The sequence below is a fragment of the Columba livia genome, chromosome 1 (genome assembly GCF_036013475.1).
Source record: "Columba livia isolate bColLiv1 breed racing homer chromosome 1, bColLiv1.pat.W.v2, whole genome shotgun sequence".
NCBI classification, from domain to species: domain Eukaryota; kingdom Metazoa; phylum Chordata; class Aves; order Columbiformes; family Columbidae; genus Columba; species Columba livia.
Window position 1 is genome coordinate 68,448,217 of NC_088602.1, and position 17,107 is coordinate 68,465,323.

General features: G+C 42.8%; 1 protein-coding gene across 3 annotated transcripts in view; it reads left to right on the forward strand.

The window, feature by feature from the left end:
- The first annotated feature begins 797 nt into the window (after positions 1–797).
- The window catches only part of RFX8 (regulatory factor X8), a 33,808-nt gene continuing 17,498 nt past the window's right edge, over positions 798–17,107 (forward strand). The window contains exons 1-8 of one of the 3 annotated variants that reach the window (XM_065061079.1): positions 798–971; positions 4,773–4,896; positions 7,608–7,669; positions 9,171–9,257; positions 13,161–13,223; positions 14,742–14,805; positions 16,372–16,506; positions 16,592–16,669. In XM_065061079.1, the coding sequence (XP_064917151.1) occupies positions 922–971; positions 4,773–4,896; positions 7,608–7,669; positions 9,171–9,257; positions 13,161–13,223; positions 14,742–14,805; positions 16,372–16,506; positions 16,592–16,669 (663 nt within the window). In that variant the 5' untranslated portion in view covers positions 798–921. The remainder of the gene's footprint in view (positions 972–4,772; positions 4,897–7,607; positions 7,670–9,170; positions 9,258–13,160; positions 13,224–14,741; positions 14,806–16,371; positions 16,507–16,591; positions 16,670–17,107) is intronic. The other 2 variants (XM_065061069.1, XM_065061059.1) reach the window with 2 other exon arrangements.

Below are 17,107 nucleotides of genomic sequence, written 5' to 3' on the forward strand. Positions count from 1 at the left end.
GGCCCTGTAAGCGAGTAGCATCCTCCCATGGGGTTCTCTACACAGCATGAGGCTTTACAGATTAAAAGCAACATGTATTATACATGACATCTGTGTGCACTGCTCCTCAAAAGCAAGCAACATTGAGGGGCTAGAAAACCAGCAATGTTCCACCACAAATTCCCCTTTCCTGGTCCCCTGTCCCACCCACCTTTAATATTTCTGTCTACCGACATGATGGCTTTCGTTGTCTTGACATAACAAAGTAAGCAAGCCTGTCTGTGACACACATGGGCTTTCAGCAGCTAATTAATGTGAGGAAGCCATGGCAGTTTCTAAGAAGCCGAGTGCTGGTGTAAACCAATGCTATCCACTAGGAAGCTTTTAGATGCTCCAACCATACATAATTTATTTTCGCCAGTCACATGGCAATAAAGCTCATTTTGCATAATGGATACTCGCAATGGAAAAGTGCTTACAGGGTTTCAGTGGAGCAGACGGCCCTTTCATCTGTATCAAAGAGACATTAAATAATTACGGGAGCTTACAGCGTTTCTGTATTATAGAAAACTCAGAAAATAATGTTTTGAAGGCGTGCAAAGCCCATTGAGGCAGCAGTTACCCTGTTCAAATGTACCGCCGCACAATTGTTCATTTACGCCTCTTCCCGGCGTCTTTGTGCCTCGGGATTTACATCGAATTCATTTTCCGACCTTCAACAACAATCCCGATTCGGCCCCGGCGGACCCGGTGCCGGCCGCGCCCGCCCCGCCGCTGCCGCTTGCGCTCGGCCGTGCGCGGGTTCCGCGGGGCGGGCGGGGGCCGGGCTGGAGGAGCCGCCGCCCCGAGATCGGGAACTGGCGTCGGGGGCAGCGGCGGCCGCGCGAGGCCACCCGCCGCCCCACCGGCCGGTACCAACGGCCCCGGCACCGCCCGCCCGGGATGGCCGAAGGCAGCCCCACCTCCCTCCTGCACCTCTCCATCATCCGCTGGTGCGTGTCGCCCCCTTCCCCGCCGCCGGGGCCGGAGCGGGGCGGCTTGGGGAGACCCCCGCTGAGGGTGGAGGCGGGGGGGGGGCGCGGGAGGAGGTGGCCGCGCTGGTCGCCATCTGCCCCCCCTCGCCGCGGGCTTGCAGGATCTGCCGGGTGGGCTTATCTCAGGGAGGGCGGGGGTCTTGCTTTTAGCACTTATGGCAGTTTTGTAAGACAAAAGCCTGGTTTGCTGTAAAGGCCTCGTCTTAGAATCATAGAATAATTCGGTTGGAAGAGACAGACCCTCAGCATCATCGAGTCCACCCATAACCTAAAGGTAGCATTAAACTATGTCCCTAAGAACCTTGTCTAAACACCTTTTAAACACCTTCAGGGATGGTGACTCCACCACTTCCCTGGGCAGCCTGTTCCAATGCCTGACAACCCTTTCCATGAACAATTTTTTCCTGATATCCAACCTAAACCTCCCTTTGTGCAACTTGAGGACATTTCCTCTCATCCTATCACTTGTTACTTGCGAGAAGAGACCAACCCCCTCCATGCTACAACCTCCTTTCAGGTAGTTGCAGAGAGCGATAAGGTCTCCCCTCAGCCTCCTTTTCTCCAGGCTAAACAGCCCCAGTTCCCTCAGCTGCTCCTCATTAGGCTTGTACTCCAGACCACTCACCAGCTTCATGGAGGTGCATAAATGATGCCATGAAAGTGGGGAACTTGCCCTGAAAATCCGTCTCCCACCACAAGTCTTGATGACATGGAGATGGCCTGACATGATGCTGTAATGCAGACGGTGAGGACCATCCCTGGCTGGACCACTCATGGCTGGTGTGGTTTTACAATGCACCATGAACTGAATTAAGGTTGATCTTGAGGGTGTCTTCTTGATGACCTTGAGGGTCTCTTCCAACTGGAATTATTGTGATTCTATGAATGGCTGTGAGGCTGCATGGCTGGTGTACTGAGCAACTGACATTCTCCAAGGTTATGTTTCCTTGAGGTGAAGGTAAGGGTTGAACTCCTCAGTGAGATACTTTCTTTGGTGGAGTAAGGTTGTCACCATCATTTTCTTGTGCTTTGAGAACAGCGTTATCTACAGTGTGACAACCAAAGAGAAAACAGGGTTACTTGCCTTTTATCCTCAAGTACAAATGAGTCCAGCTAGTAAAGAGTGTTGAAATTTTGTGTAACAACACACACAATCTTCTTTTCCCCTCTCAGTAATACCTGAACAGCAGGAGTTAGTCTGTTTTGCTGTCATATAGGTACCACTAGTCCCATTTTAAAAGGACTGAAGGAAGAGATTCACCCAAGATCATCCAACAAGTTTGAGACGCTACAGAAAACCGGATCATAAACAAACCTTGAAAGGACGAACCAATGATTTTTTCATCATAACAACCTTCCAAATCACCTTCTAATGTTTTGAAAAATTTTCAATATTTAGATTCCTTTTACAGTTGGTGCATTGACAATAGCAAACTAGATTTTGGTCCAGAAATGGTTTACAGCAAATTTACACATCTCTATAATGGCCTGGCTGCCAAAGGTTCACATATAACAGGTGGCAAATCCCAAAAACCTGTAGTCCATTTGAAGTACTGGAACCAGTCAGCTAACAATTTCAATGGAAAGTGTGGATAGAAAGTAACACATAAATAGAGGAGGTGTGCTTTTTCTTTACCCTCCATCTTTCTCCTTTGCAACTCTTTTCTATTTGTTGTCTTTATTAACAGTTTTGTTTTGATGCATGCCTTGAACACTCAGATTTTGAGAATCTCAGGTCTAATAGGCAAGAAGATGAGCACTGTGCTCTCTGTGGATTTTTTTTCTTGATAGACACTATTTTTGTATTATGTGTCAGCACTAAGAAGGTGTTTGACTTGTTATTTGAAAAAGGCTGGCAGTTTAATAGACGATATATTCACAAAATTAAATTCCCAAATATTTTGTCACTAACTGGTTAAATGCTGAGGCAAAACTATTGGCAGAAACCAGCTACTGAAGCAGGAATTAATTTCTGCTGCATTTCAAATTACTCTTGTGGTGTTATATTAAGGATGAATTTGGACTTAGGTTTAATCTCCTCTGGGACTGCTAAATTACGAAGGGTTTTGTGATGGTTGCTCTAGAAGAAACATGCATTTCTGCCTGCTGGGAGGCAGAAGCTCAGTCAGGACTCTTACCTAGGATAAATTTCATTTACCTTTCAGCCCCATGCTGAGAAACACCCCATTAGCGTGGCAGATCCCCCATCTTTGGTGCAGGTTCCTGCTCATGCCTTGCCGTGAAGCCTTTGCTGTGGGGTGGTGGGGCTCGATATGGTGAGGAGCTGGTGAGGAGCTGAGCACAGCTCAGACCATGTACTTGGCAGCACCAGCCCCTTGGGTTGGTGGGTGAGAAGATGGGCTCCAAGGAGGTAAAAGTGAGGCGTTTGGGGGCATTCTACTAGGGAGAGGGAAACCTGGGGGAGACAGTCAGTCTTCTTTCCTCGAGAAAGGACATGAATAAAAGGTGATGTAGATATCATCACACTGCACAGTGATCGTGGTCTTGCCTAGTCTGTTCTAGCAAGCCAGTTTGATGAAGACTTTATCCACTATTTACTGCCAATACAGCTAATACAGGAAGACAAACAATGGATCGTCTGAAATCAGGCTACTAATAAAACAGAGGATGAGGATGCTGATTTAAAATTTGACAGGCTTATCTCACCTGATGATTATGAAAAGTCTGCTTTCTCAACCAACTCGATTATCAGTAAAGACACAGTGAGTAACTGGCACTGTGCTGCACTAGCATTCAGCTGATAAACCAATTAAATATGCATAAATCATTTGATATAACGGAAGCAGAGTCACAGTAAGAAAACACTGTCATACGATCAGTGTGTCATTCTTTGAAAATTAATCTCTCTGCTTCTCTGCTCCAGCTTTTCTCCTGTATTTGTACTGCAGGTGGCTATTATCTTCTGACACTAAAACTGTTGGCATTATCTCATAACTAAAAGGGTTTTTTTCTGGTGACGGTAACTCTTTAGGCTAATGAGCAATTAAGTTTGTCTTCCTCACCTTTTTCACACAAGCAGTTGCATTTGCTTGACTATGACCATTCTGATAAATAGGATGCAAAAGGATTTGGCCAAAGAATAAGTATTTAAAGACCTAAACCAGTTTCAGTCCCAGCAGTTCTATTAGATAAGAACTGTAAAATTAAAATTCTCTTCTCTTATTAAACTTGAGCTAAAACCAGTGGGGTCGTATGAGAACAGAATTTGGTCCTTCATAGTTCGTGCACTGTCCATCCCAAAACACCATATTGCACATTTTAGATGGAAAAATGTTCATATTATTTTCTTTGGTATAGTGGAGCCCTTTCTAATTAGAGAATCAAAGTTACATCCTTCGATATAACAATAGTTACCATGTGAGAGATACTAATACTTTCCGTATCGATGTTGATATCATAATGATATTATTAAGTTGTTTTTTTTTAATTAAAAATTATGAGATCTAGTTCATTTATTAGCAGAGTTTCACATGACCTCTCTTACACTTTGGAAACAAGCGAAGTAGAACTTTAAAAGTTAAAAACCAAACATACAATATATATATGCATGAAAATGTACATTTTTTTCCCCAGAATACAGGTTAACATGAAAGGACTAGCTCTCTTTGTTTCTACACTTTCATAAAAACAGAGTAACTAATTACAGAGTTCACTGTAAACCTGATGAGCTATTAAAATCATAAGCTAACAATTTTTTTCTAATTCTGACATAAACCAATTGATGTTTTTGTTTTAAAGGATAGCTGATAATTTCTATCTGTGTGAAGGATGCACTGTACCCCGTTGGCTACTATATGAATTGTATATGGAAAGCTGCTGTCCAAACTCCAAGTGTCAAGTAAATTCAGCCACATTTGGAAAGGTACAGAGTAGATAGGATATGTAAGATAAGAAGCAGAGATACCTAAAGAGAAAATCTGATGATCAAATATGCACACTGTATATCAAAAGATACTAAATAACAGAGAAGAATTACTATGTAATGTATTATGTTTGTGCCTTTTCTACCTTATTTCTGGTAAGCCCTCACGTAGACGCAGTTGTACTAGAGAAAAGAGTATTGTCTGGGATGGAGTATATTTTCTTCAGGGAAGTGTTGTATGTTACACTAGCAAAGATTTCTTTGCCAATATATTTTAGAAAGCTTTACCAGGATAAACAGTGCAAGGTTGAACTTGTCCTAAGGAGCTGATTCTTCTCTCCTTAAAAGACTCCTTTGGTTGTTATATAATTTTATACTTTCTTTTTAAGCACACTTGGGGAGATTTTCCTTCAAACACACACTTAAAAAGTTGTTATAGAACCATCCAAACAAACACAGAGGTAAAACCCAGTCTTCTCTAAACAGTTCTGCTCTTCTAATACACAAAGATTGATACAACCTACAGAGCAATAATCACTTAGAAATCCCAACTGCAACAAACACTCATAGCTATTCAACTTCATTTAACAAATTACGGAAGCAGGAATGCCTTGTGATTATTTGTTGCTCAAAACTTTTTGTCCAGAATTTCCTATTTTTACTGCTAATATTTTCCTATTAGTGCCCATGCTAAGAGCTACTAAGCAGTGTCTTAACACTAACAAAAAATAATTTAAGTAAGAGTTGTACCTGAAATCAATTTCATTTGTGTAGGTGACCTTGTTTTAGGAATCATTTATCTCAGTCCAGTTGAATCTATTTTTTTTTTTTTTACTGGGTAACTTGAATCACTCTTACTAAAAATTAAGATTTGAGTGAGTGATCCAGTGTGATTCGTTACTCTGGCTTAATGGTAATCCCCCATCAACCAAGCCCATGGGTAGAATTTGCCTGGCTCAGTGTAGATGTCTGCCATTAAGCTAGTCACCTTAAAATCTCTTGGTAGCCAATAGAGACAAATAAGTAGTTACATATGATTCTTCTCACCCGAAATGAGTCATGTCAGGCAGCTCAGATGAAATATGCCTCAGAATTGCCTGTTTTTCTCCACTGACTACAGAGTCTACAGTGACTAGCTTAGACATCTCTATCCTGTAGCCACATAGGTAAAATTAATCCCACCCTGTCTGTACACTTTGAGGTGTACCAGCATGACTGAGTTACCATCTGTAAGCTAAGCCTGCTTGTGGTTAATTCATTTTAGCTTTACGTTGGGACAGGCACAGATGAAGCATGAGTTTGGTCATGCAGAAGAGCTTAGCTAGTGAGCCATAGGTGCTATAGGTCGGTGCTTGCAACTGTTTGCTCACAGCCTTTACTGACCCAGGACATTGCAGGGCAAGTTAACATATCCCAAGTGAGCAAGCTGGGCTGCAGCTCCCCAGTGGCTTGAAATGGTTCTTCTGCAGCAGGAAGCGAGACCAAGCAGTGAGAGGTTGAAGGAGGCAGGAGCTGCAGCAACTCTGGCTTAAACTTAGGATACACAAGTAACTGGTTACCACAACCTAGCTAATGGTCTGAGCTATTAATAATTCATCAAGCTGTAGTAACCTGACTGCATTGCATGGACTGTAAGGACTTCTGCAGTCAAGCCCTGTGTGAATAAAACTGACATGACACTACTAATCTCATCTGCCCTGAACACACTACTGTCGCTGCAGTAGCAATGGCAATGGGAATAAGCATGTGTCTCGTGTCACAGAAGCCCTAGATTCATAGGCTGTCCTTTTAGGAAAAAGGGATTATGCTAAAACACCAGCTTGAGAAAGGGAGCAACTGAGGTGGGTGCATGCAGAACATGTGAAGAACAGGACCACTCCAACACTGTTAAAACTGAAGGTGCATGTTAGTGTGAGCTGGGGAAATTTGTCCTTTGGACCAGCAAAGTGCACTTTGCATAGAGTTCAAACTTTGCAATGCCAAGCAAAGGCTCCCCTCACTAACTCTGAGTACTCAACCCTCTTTTCCTGCTATACAGGGAATTTGAGCTCCAGCTGTTCTGGGTTAGTCTCTGTCTTCACAAGACAGCTCATGCGGAATAATCGTAGTGAAGTGGATTATTACCCTGACAGTATCTTATTACTCTGTAGGGCCTAACCTTGACAGATGCTGTGTGACCTCAGTTCATATTTACCACCACAGTGGTCAAAAGGTCGCTTTGCAGCTTGATGATTCAGCTCCTTTTAAAACAGATAAGTCAGGCCCTATCCTGCAAGTACTCCTTGCAAGAGTGGGTGGGTGGGCTAAGTCTCTTGTGTAAGTCCAACTTGAATCAGTAAGGCTTGCAGGACTGACAGAGTACTGGGGAATCATGGCATCTTCAAGTTGCCCCAGGTGATATATCTCACCTGACTGTGGGTGGTCTCCTGGTGTGTGCACTGACTGTGTTCCAGGGCAAGGTAAACCAGACTAATCTAAAGAAATCCCTACCTGAGGGAGGAAATCCCTTAAATTACTTAGATTTCGATCCACAAAAGTCTGATTGAGTTCAGTTCAGCAGTTACCATTTGAGAGGTATGTAAGAACAGGTATTAGCCTGCAAATAATGAAAAGCAAAAGAAGTGATTAAGGAGAAAAAATGTAGCAGATATGTTTTTGCATTTTAGAATGAATTTGCTGAGTATCTCTGATTCTTTTTTTTTATTCCCCAGCTCATTCGGTTAGTTTTTCCAGGTCTGGGGACAAGAAGGCTGGGCACAAGAGGGAGTACCAGGTATTTAGTTTGCGTCCTTTGTTCGAAAATGTTATTTATAACTGTTCTGATAAAATTTAGAAACGGCTGAATTTTTAGCTCCACCGCTGTAATACAGCAGCCAAATTGTTGGTTGCAAGTCTGTAATACACTGCAAGACCCAGAGTGACTTGTGATGTCATCCAGTACATTAAAATAAAGTTAATTCCATGAAGATCACCACCTGAAAGCTGCTTTGGTAGGGCATGAATTCCAGATCAGGCTGGTTTTAAAAAAATCAGTGCTCCAATTTGTACTGGCTATTACAGCCTGCGTTGCATGAGGCACCTGCCAGACATCACAACCTTACTCTGAGCTCTTGAGACACGGGGTCAGGAAAGCCTGTCTCCGGGATGCGTGGGGGTGGCAGCCGTGACTAATGTTTGTGTTGTGCTTTTCATCCTTGCACATATCTGTGGAGTGACCCAGCATGTACTGGTGGTCAAGGGAAATGTTGTAAACAGTTTTAAACCATTTAAATCAGACCACCTTAGATCCTCCTCCTACACTCCTTTGTTTACGCTTCCCTCTCTTCTAGAGCACAGAGAGTTGGATACTCTTTCATTGATTTAATATCTGAACTTATAATCACATGCTGAACATCCAGACTGGAAAAAGGTCTCTTTTAAAGGCATTGAGACAGAGTAATTTTTAAAAGAATTTTGAGTAGCTATCAAGTACTGGCTTTGAGACTGACATGCCCTTACTTGATCTGCGACTTTTCTCCACTAGTCTGGACTTGCTATCAGCTTGATTCAGCAAGATCCTTTATTTTGGGAGTGCCTCACCACAGACACTCCCAGGCTTCTCCTCATAGCTGGCAGGATTTGGGACAGTGTGTGATAGTCCCCAGGCTCCATGCTCTCTCTTCCCACCAGCAGAAGGTTACACACTGTGGGTTGCTGGTGGCCCCAAACCCTTGCTCCCCTGGCTTCCCAGTGACCCAGCCTGACCAGAGCCAACTGGTAACACCTGGGAAGCAAGGATGTTGACCCTGTTACTCATCAAGGTTGGGATAAACCTTAGAGAAGGTCTGGAGGGTTTAATGGATTTTAGCTTGCCATGACCACTGATGTGCCACTCTGTCCCTAAGTTGCTGCAAATGGCTGTGGAACACCTGTACCACATCCTTAAACTGCCATGGGGACGTGGGGCCCTGTGTCAGCTGGGACTCTGGTCCCTGACTTCACTGAGTGTTCTGTACAAATCTGTTGCAACCCATGCACAGGCTTATGTTTGCTCATTTAGAAGACGGTATCATTCCAGGCCAAAAAACTGTTAAAAAGTTTTCAAAGAGTTTGTGCAATTGTCTTCTGCATGTGACAACATGTTTTCAACAGAATTTAAAAAAAAAAATGTACCTTATTTTACTTGATCTTTTCTTGTTTAAATGGGATGATTATCTGCTTTCAAATGAGGAGTATGACTTATTTACTGGCTTGTTGAAAATCATATGCTCATCAGTTCATATATTTTTTCCTAGGTATCATTACGATGGAATAGCTATCAAGAAGAACTCTTCCTGTTATGCACGTTATTGCTCTCTTCTGTCTGAAAAAAATTATCACAGGTTTGTTTTTTGAATGTTTTAATCATAAAATGTCACATGACAGTCTATATATTGTCTGTATAGAAAAGTCTGTAAATCATCTGTTGGACATTGACAACAGTATTATATTTTTCTTATTATTACACACAATGTAAAAGTACTATGCCCTTAAGTGCTGTGCCCTAACAGAGAAGCTCCATTTTGAAAACATGCCCTGCCTAATCAGACTTCCTTGAATTGGACGTTTTAGCCACATAGATCTTGAAAGCAATAACTTGTGCCAAACTTAAAACAGGAGCCTAATATATTGAGACTCTAGAAGTTCAAATAAATATATTGGCATTCTAGCACCTTCTGTATTAAACAGTAGGCTGAAGAGACATGCATTAAATGCACTGTTGTGAAGAGTCCTACACATAATTGTGTTATCTGGGGTTTTTTTTGCTACTTGAAACAATGAGGTATATTGCTTTGAAAATACTTCCTTCACTTTGTTTTAAAATTTCAGATTTTAAAATCACCTCTTTTAAGGAAACAACAATGAGAAATGTATAAGATGAGTATGGATTGATTGCAAAAATTAAAAGTCTGAAGGTAATTGATAAACGTAAGATACTTTGTCAGACTGAACTGTAGACATGAGCATGTTCCAGTTGCAGGCAGATGAGGAAGAGTTCTCATAGATAAGCTCATGGTTGAGATAAACAAACCACAGACTTGCGTTTCTCCCCAGAAAAAAAAAAAAGAAGAAAAATGCTGCCACCCCTTAGCAGTTTTACACTTCTTTTTAATGCACAGAAGAAAAATAGGTGCAGCCTATGCCTTGGACTTTGGAGACCAGGCTCATATCCTCACTCTCTTACAGACTTGTACATTACTTTAATGTCTATACAGATAAATTCTGTGCTTTGGTTTCCATTCTTTAAAATAGAGCTATAGCACTTTTCTATAGCATGAATGTTAGAGGGATACTATCAGCCTGTTAGGTACCCAGATACTTTGAGGATGATGAAAGTTGTTTCAATGTCTGTGATATTTTCCATGACAGTTACTTAGCTGAATGCACACCCCGTGAGAGAATGGAAAATATACCCATAGGTTTATTGTCCTTCTCCATGGGTTTTGCAGCAGAGTAAAGTTGCAGAAGTCCATAGAGTGACAGCGGTAAAGAATGGGACAGGGCAGAGGATCAGGTTCAGCAGACGATCGAGTGGCAATCTGTTGTTGTGAGACCAAACAAATTATTCATAGGCAACTCGAGGCTCTTTTCCCATGGGACCCTTACCGAAGTGATATCCCTCACTACCTGTGCACCCAGTACAACCAGAACAAGCCTAAGAGTTGACATCTGTAATAAGGAAAAGTCTTGGCCGCTGTTCGAGGAACATTGCAAGTCTGCGGCTGCCTCTCTGGTGGTATTTCTTCTTCAGGGAAAGAAAGGTGTTTCCCTGCAGCATCACCTGAATACAGTAACCTTGCTGGGCATAGTAGGAAAGCTTCTAGTTCTGGTCGTAGAAGAGATGAGAGAGAAAACAGAACAATTTTGATTGTTGCTCCTTTTTCTCCCAGCAGCGAAACATACTGAAAAATGGCAAAAAGTAGAAGGAACCAAAGAAGCGATGTTGGCTAAGTCCAGGCCAGGTGCAGAAACAAAGCCTTTAGCCACTGCTGGGAGCCAGAAGCCACACATATGCCAGCAGAGCTTGTGTCCTTGGCCCCCTCACAGAAATGAGCCACGTTCCCTGCCAGGCTGGGGACACACTATAGCCTCTGCTTAACCTTAGGGGAGCTGCTGCACTGGCTGCGGGCCTCCCTCTCCTTCTCCACCAGCTGCCAGAGGCGCGTGCCCAGACACCTACTCCTTATAAACTGTATTTCACCTGGTCAAACCAAGGAAAAAGGTGGTGGCATAACCAGTCATCTAGTGATCTTGATAAAGCTTCTTGAGACAACTTTTCAGATTAAAAAAAAAAAAAATTGAAATAGAAAGATTGTATTCAGACAAAGATAATCTTCCTAGTTGCAATAGTGAAGTCTCTTAACTACAAAATTATCTTGTCTGACACTTCCTTCCTCCTCACAGTTATAAGGAGTTGCTAAGCTGATGTGTGGAGGTGATCAGCTGAAATTCGAACAGCTTCCACTCTAAATGCAGCCACACGTCTCTGTCCTGAGCCAGGGTGCACACCTGCAACACCTGGGTGGCCGAGTTTTGCAATTACTCCTTAGTGTCTGATAAAAGACAGCAGGAAAAAAAAGAACAGAGAGAAAGCAGCAAAAAAAGCACAAAACACAGCCAGAGGTGCATGAGTAGAGCAGGGTTTTGTTTTTTTTTTTAAATAGGCCACATACAAAATAAGCAGCAGCTTCAATCAAATAAGTGAGTTTGTTTCCATCTGTATTTAGAGTTTTCTACATTCATTGCAAATAAGTAGGAACACATCAAGGAAATACCTCATCGTTACTGTCCTTTCAGTTCCGGGTTCAGTACTTTTTGAAGTCAGAATTGTTTCTCATGATCCAATGAAGTTGATAAAACTAGCAGTAGCAAATTCTAGATTTTTTTTTTAGTAAGAAAATTGAAACTCAGAAAATGTCTAATGAAATCTTGAAGACTTTTCTACGTGCAAGAACAAATTTTGTTCTCGCAGAGGTAATCTTATCATTGCAACAAGGGTATTTGACCCATAATATCTCAATATTTGAGAGTGCGTTGGTGTGGACATTTCTACATTATAGTGAAGAAGACCCAGCTAATGAGATGTATTTCACTGGCTTGTTGCCATTTCTCTCTGGCAGAGCCAGGGACTGTCTGTTTGAGTAGTGAACGTGTTCTAAATAACTATTGCTCCCTCCAATGCCTGAATAGAGATCAACATGCAGATGCTTTTTTTTTGGTGCATCTACCTGAGGGGAAGGTAGAGCTGGGAGCCCAGTTGAGAGATCGAGGCATCCACCAAACCTGCGGTCTGGTGAAGAAAGGGAGGGTTTTGAAACTATGATCCACTCTCTCTAATTACTGGAAAGAATATTTATTGACCATATTGAGATATTCAGCAACTGACATGGTGCTGGTAGCACAAACTGGGCCCGTTAAAGGTCTGGCAGGTTGGGAGCTTTGCTTGTCGGTGTAACAGAAATGGTAATAAGGTTATAATGGTTTGCCTTTGACTACAAAGAACGCATTTGCCTTTCGGTAGTCAGTGGGGCCTTGGATGTCTCGGGTGGCTAAGTTGGGGTGATGAGATCAGTCTTATACAGCACCTGTCGGTTCATTTATTAAGATATGCATACTGCAACTCTGATGATGATGATGATGTGAAAGTAGCGCAAATAAAAACAACTGTACCCACTGAGGCCACCAAATGTATTATGGAGATTTAAGGAAATCTGGTGTTTTGTTGATTTGTGTTACAATAGGGTGCCCTCTAGGAATGGGAGCTTTGAGGATGAGCTCTCCCTAAAATGGTATCTGTTCTGGCAGATCAAGGAGGCTTGGCCTATGGCAGTGTTAAAAAATGCCAGTGAATTTTGGCTTTGTAAGAGTTACTTTATGGTTCTAATAATAGGGAAGGTTTGGGCTTCCGGCTTTCTAGCAAAGCAAACCTATGATTTTTTAATTTTAAAAAATCTGATATGATTCTAGCATATTACCTTTTCTAATCTCAGTGTAATCTGACAGTCAACAGCATGTACATTCACCACCCTCCCTCCTCTCTTTTTTCCTTTGTCCTTCCCATTCACCTCCTTTGTTAGCTGTTTTGTCATCCTCACCATTGTATTTCTCATTTTAGCTCTAGTTCCCACCTCACAGCATCATCCAAACTCTGCAAGAGATACTGTGAAATGCCTTGTGATTTTGCTGTCACCCATTTTCCCCTTCTCCCACCCACCTCCTCTTTTGTGTGTCCTGTCTTTACCTAGGCACGGCTCTCCAGGGGAAGGGAGCAGTTCTGCCTGGCAGACGAGCCCCTCTGTGGGCATCGGGTGAGTCTGAACCCCCTTTGCAAACAGAGGGAGCACATAGATGTTAAATTCCCATAGGTATTTGCATTTAATCATCACCAAGCTCCTGGCTGGCTGCTGGGGTGCGGGAGGACCCACGCAGCACCCCTTCTCACTTCGGGGGGAGCGGGGAGCCAGCCTGCTGTGGGAGCCAGCCCACTGGAGGAGAGTGATGCTGATCTGTGTTACCATAGCAGCAGCAGGAGAAGATACAGCTGGCCGCCTTCTCAGGGAGAGCAGGAGCTGGAAAATATTCATTAATTTTGTTTCACAGGCTTTAGAAATCCGCAGGAAGGACCCATTTGAAAGAAGCGTTATGAAACATCTCTTACACGTTCTCCCCTTTGTCCAGCCACCAACTCTAAAATGCCTGGGAGAAAGTCGATAGCATTACCAAACACACCCCACATGAACATTGTGTTCTGCCTTGGGCAGCCCGTTTGGTTGTTTCACTGGGGCACTGCCTTCATGTCAGAGAGTAGGGGCAGAGGGAAGGGTAATTTTTCAGGTGACAAGGTTCAGTCCTGTGGGCATCAGGGAAGTGTGAGGAAGCATTTCCCATGGCTTGAGTTTCCAAGCAGATAAGCTGTTAGGTTTTGTCCTCTGTCCCTTCAGGATGTCCAGTGGTACCCTGGTTTATAACACATCCCAGCAGTGAAACTCAACAGCCAGGGTCTGACTAGATAGCCTGAGTGTTGGCAGTCACCAGTGGAAGCATATTTTCTACAAAGCCCTTGCCTGTCACCCTTCAAAAACAGCTGAGTCTAAAAGGACCCTGGAGTTTGAAATGCCTTCACAGACAGTGAGCAGGTGTCAGCAGCAGATGGAGGCTTGACTGGAGGAATCCAACTCTCACAGCACGTCCCTTTCCCAGCAATGTTGCCTCTCCCTCCTGTAGCATAAGCCTCAGCAAAACAGGCAGGGAGAGAGGCAGGAGATGGGAAAGCAAGAAGGCAGCCTCCTGTGCCCGCATCCTGGGCTTTTCAGCCAAAAGCCAGCGGTCAAGCCTTTGCAGGTCCAGGTGAATTCTGAACATGTGCAACATCGCAGCAGGCTTGCAAACTAAATGGGGGACAATTTGAAAAAAAAAAAAAAAGCAAATATCTAAAGTGATACAGAGTACAGAACATGGAATTGCTGTGAAATTAAAGCACAAGGATGATAGTGTTTTCATTATTTGCATGTTTATAATAGTTGTCATCATTGCAAATTAACTGATTTTGGTGCAAAAAGTTGGAAGGCATTGCACTGTTAAATGGCCAATGCCTTGCTGTCTTTATAACGAATGGCTCAGTTTTACCTTAAAATGAAGTTGCAATACTCATTAGAAAATCATGGGACTACTGAATGACAGGAAAGACGGGGCGGGGGGGGGTCATTTCTCAAACATAATGCTCCAGCCTAGTGCACTGCATTCAGTTTGAGCTCATTTTCTTACTAAATACAAAATAAATTGGTGGGCTTTTTAAAGGGTTTTTTTTGTTGTATATTTTACCACAGTGGAAATGCTTGCAGTTCTGAAGATGCAGCTGGTTACAGGAGCAAAAGCCAAAAAAAGAGAACAGTGAGTTTTGGATACATTAAACTTATAACAAAAATGTCTATCTATCTGTGTGTATAATTAGAACTGCTGTATATGTTCTGGTGAAATACAGTTAACCCATCTTCTTCTTAAAAATAGTCTTTGCCTGTGTAACCTCACTAAATGCTTACTTCTCCCACTCTTGTTTCACCTGGTAGCGAAATATTTTTGTTGTCTTAATGTCAGCTCATATAATTTCATCTGTGCTGTGGGTGGAAATTGTGGCTGACAACCCAGTTTTTGAGTATTAAGGGAGTTAGTGGGGCACAATCTTCTGGGCCTGAGGCCCAGAGTGACAGACCCTCGTGCTGCTGACCCATTTATGTTTTCAATGCGCTCAGAGTTTATTGGCATAAAAAGTATTTAAAGATAATACTAGGAAATGATAAAGAAAACAAGAGTGCAACCCCTGCCAGCAGGCTAGCAGGACTAAGGGTCCTGTACTTGGCACTGCTGAGGCCCCACCTTGAATCCTGTGTTCAGTTTTGGGCCCCTCACTACAAGAAAGACACTGAGGTGCTGGAGCGAGTTCAGAGAAAGGCAACGAAGCTGGTGAGGGGTCTGGAGCACAAGTCTGATGAGGAGCGGCTGAGGGAACTGGGGCTGTTTAGCCTGGAGAAAAGGAGGCTGAGGGGAGACCTTATCGCTCTCTGCAGCTACCTGAAAGGAGGTTGTAGCATGGAGGAGCTTGGTCTCTTCTCCCAAGTAACAAGTGACAGGATGAGAGGAAATCCCCTCAAGTTGCACCAGGGGAGATTTGGACTGGATATTAGGATTTTTTTTTTTAATTGAAAGGGTTGTCAGGCAGTGGAATAGGCTTCCCAGGGAAGTAGTGGAGCCACCATCCCTGGAGATGTTTGAAAAATACATAGATGAGGCTTTTAGAGACATGGTTTAGTGCCAGTGTTAGGTTAATAGTTTGACTCAATGATCTTGAGTGTGTCTTCCAACCAGAATGATTTCATGATTCTGTGCTCACCAAAAAGGGCAGATTTGAGGCTGACCTGTGGCAGTTCTCCCATAAGCATGCTGCCATGGGATGGCTTGACATGGGGGTTGTTGGGAGCCAGCCAGCAGAGCATGAGCAACAAGCTTATGTGGGCCAAAGTGAGGAAAAAAGGAGGGACTGGATGTCTGTCTTATTTTTACAGAGCACTGGCGTGCGGTAATGAGTGCTCTGAAGTGAATGTAATGACAGCTGATGAGAAATGTGCTGTCTCCTCAACAGCAGAACCAACTATCTGCAGCCTTATTTAGAAGGTTACAACTGTGACATGAGTGCTATAGAAAATATATGTGGAAGATATGTATAGCATTAAATATTCACTGGCCTTAAAAAGAAATTCATGTACTGTTTGGGATTTAAACATTTAGTCAGCCATGTTTGTGTCTTTCATCCACCTCTACTTTCCAAAAAAAATACATCCTATTAAAAATCATGTTATACAATTTCAAGGAAGTGCTTAATACTTTAATAGAAACGACAAGGTAATTGTGATTTTTTTTTTTTTTATTATTATTGTTCAAAATAAATTCTGATGCATTGAGAGCAAGAATTTGCAGTGTTCTCCATCTGTCGTTTATCTGAAGACTGAACAAGAGAGATATCAGTACCCTTGGCCTGAATTCAACAGAATTTATCTTTGGGAGCAAGAACTAAGGAAGAAATACCCATACGAAATGGTACGTTCAAGTATTTGGTTATCACACAAGTTAGCTCTTTGCCTCTCTGATCTTTTTGTACCCACTTTTTGGTCACTTTCTCCAGGTTGTTCTGCTTGTCAATGAGTACCACAGCCATTGTCAAGATCTTCTACATATGGTGAGAAAGGAAGAGCTTGACAAGGTATGTCTTTGCCTTCATAACACTCATTCTGATGACAGCAAACAACTCTAAGGATAAAATAATTTCTGTGTATCTTATTGATGGTTTGATTTAAGGTAGATGATCATTTAGAGACAAAAGGAGAATTCAGTCAAATTATTTGGGAGTTCTTAACTAACACAACATGCTCCAAGAATCTGAGTTTGTAGGCATACCCTGAACACTCCTGGCACATCAACAGGTCTGAGCCCAGCACAAAACACCATAGACATATATTTCATTAGATCCACATATCCACGGCACAATTCTTTGTTTCTCTCCTCTTTCTTGTGCTGCCTTGCAAGGTTCAGCTTGTTGCCCCAGGATGCCTGCACTTACGCTGGCACCCAGCCAAGATGGGGCCAATCAGAGAGCCCAGCTCCACAGTTATTCTTTTGTTTATGTGTTCCGTTTTATTGA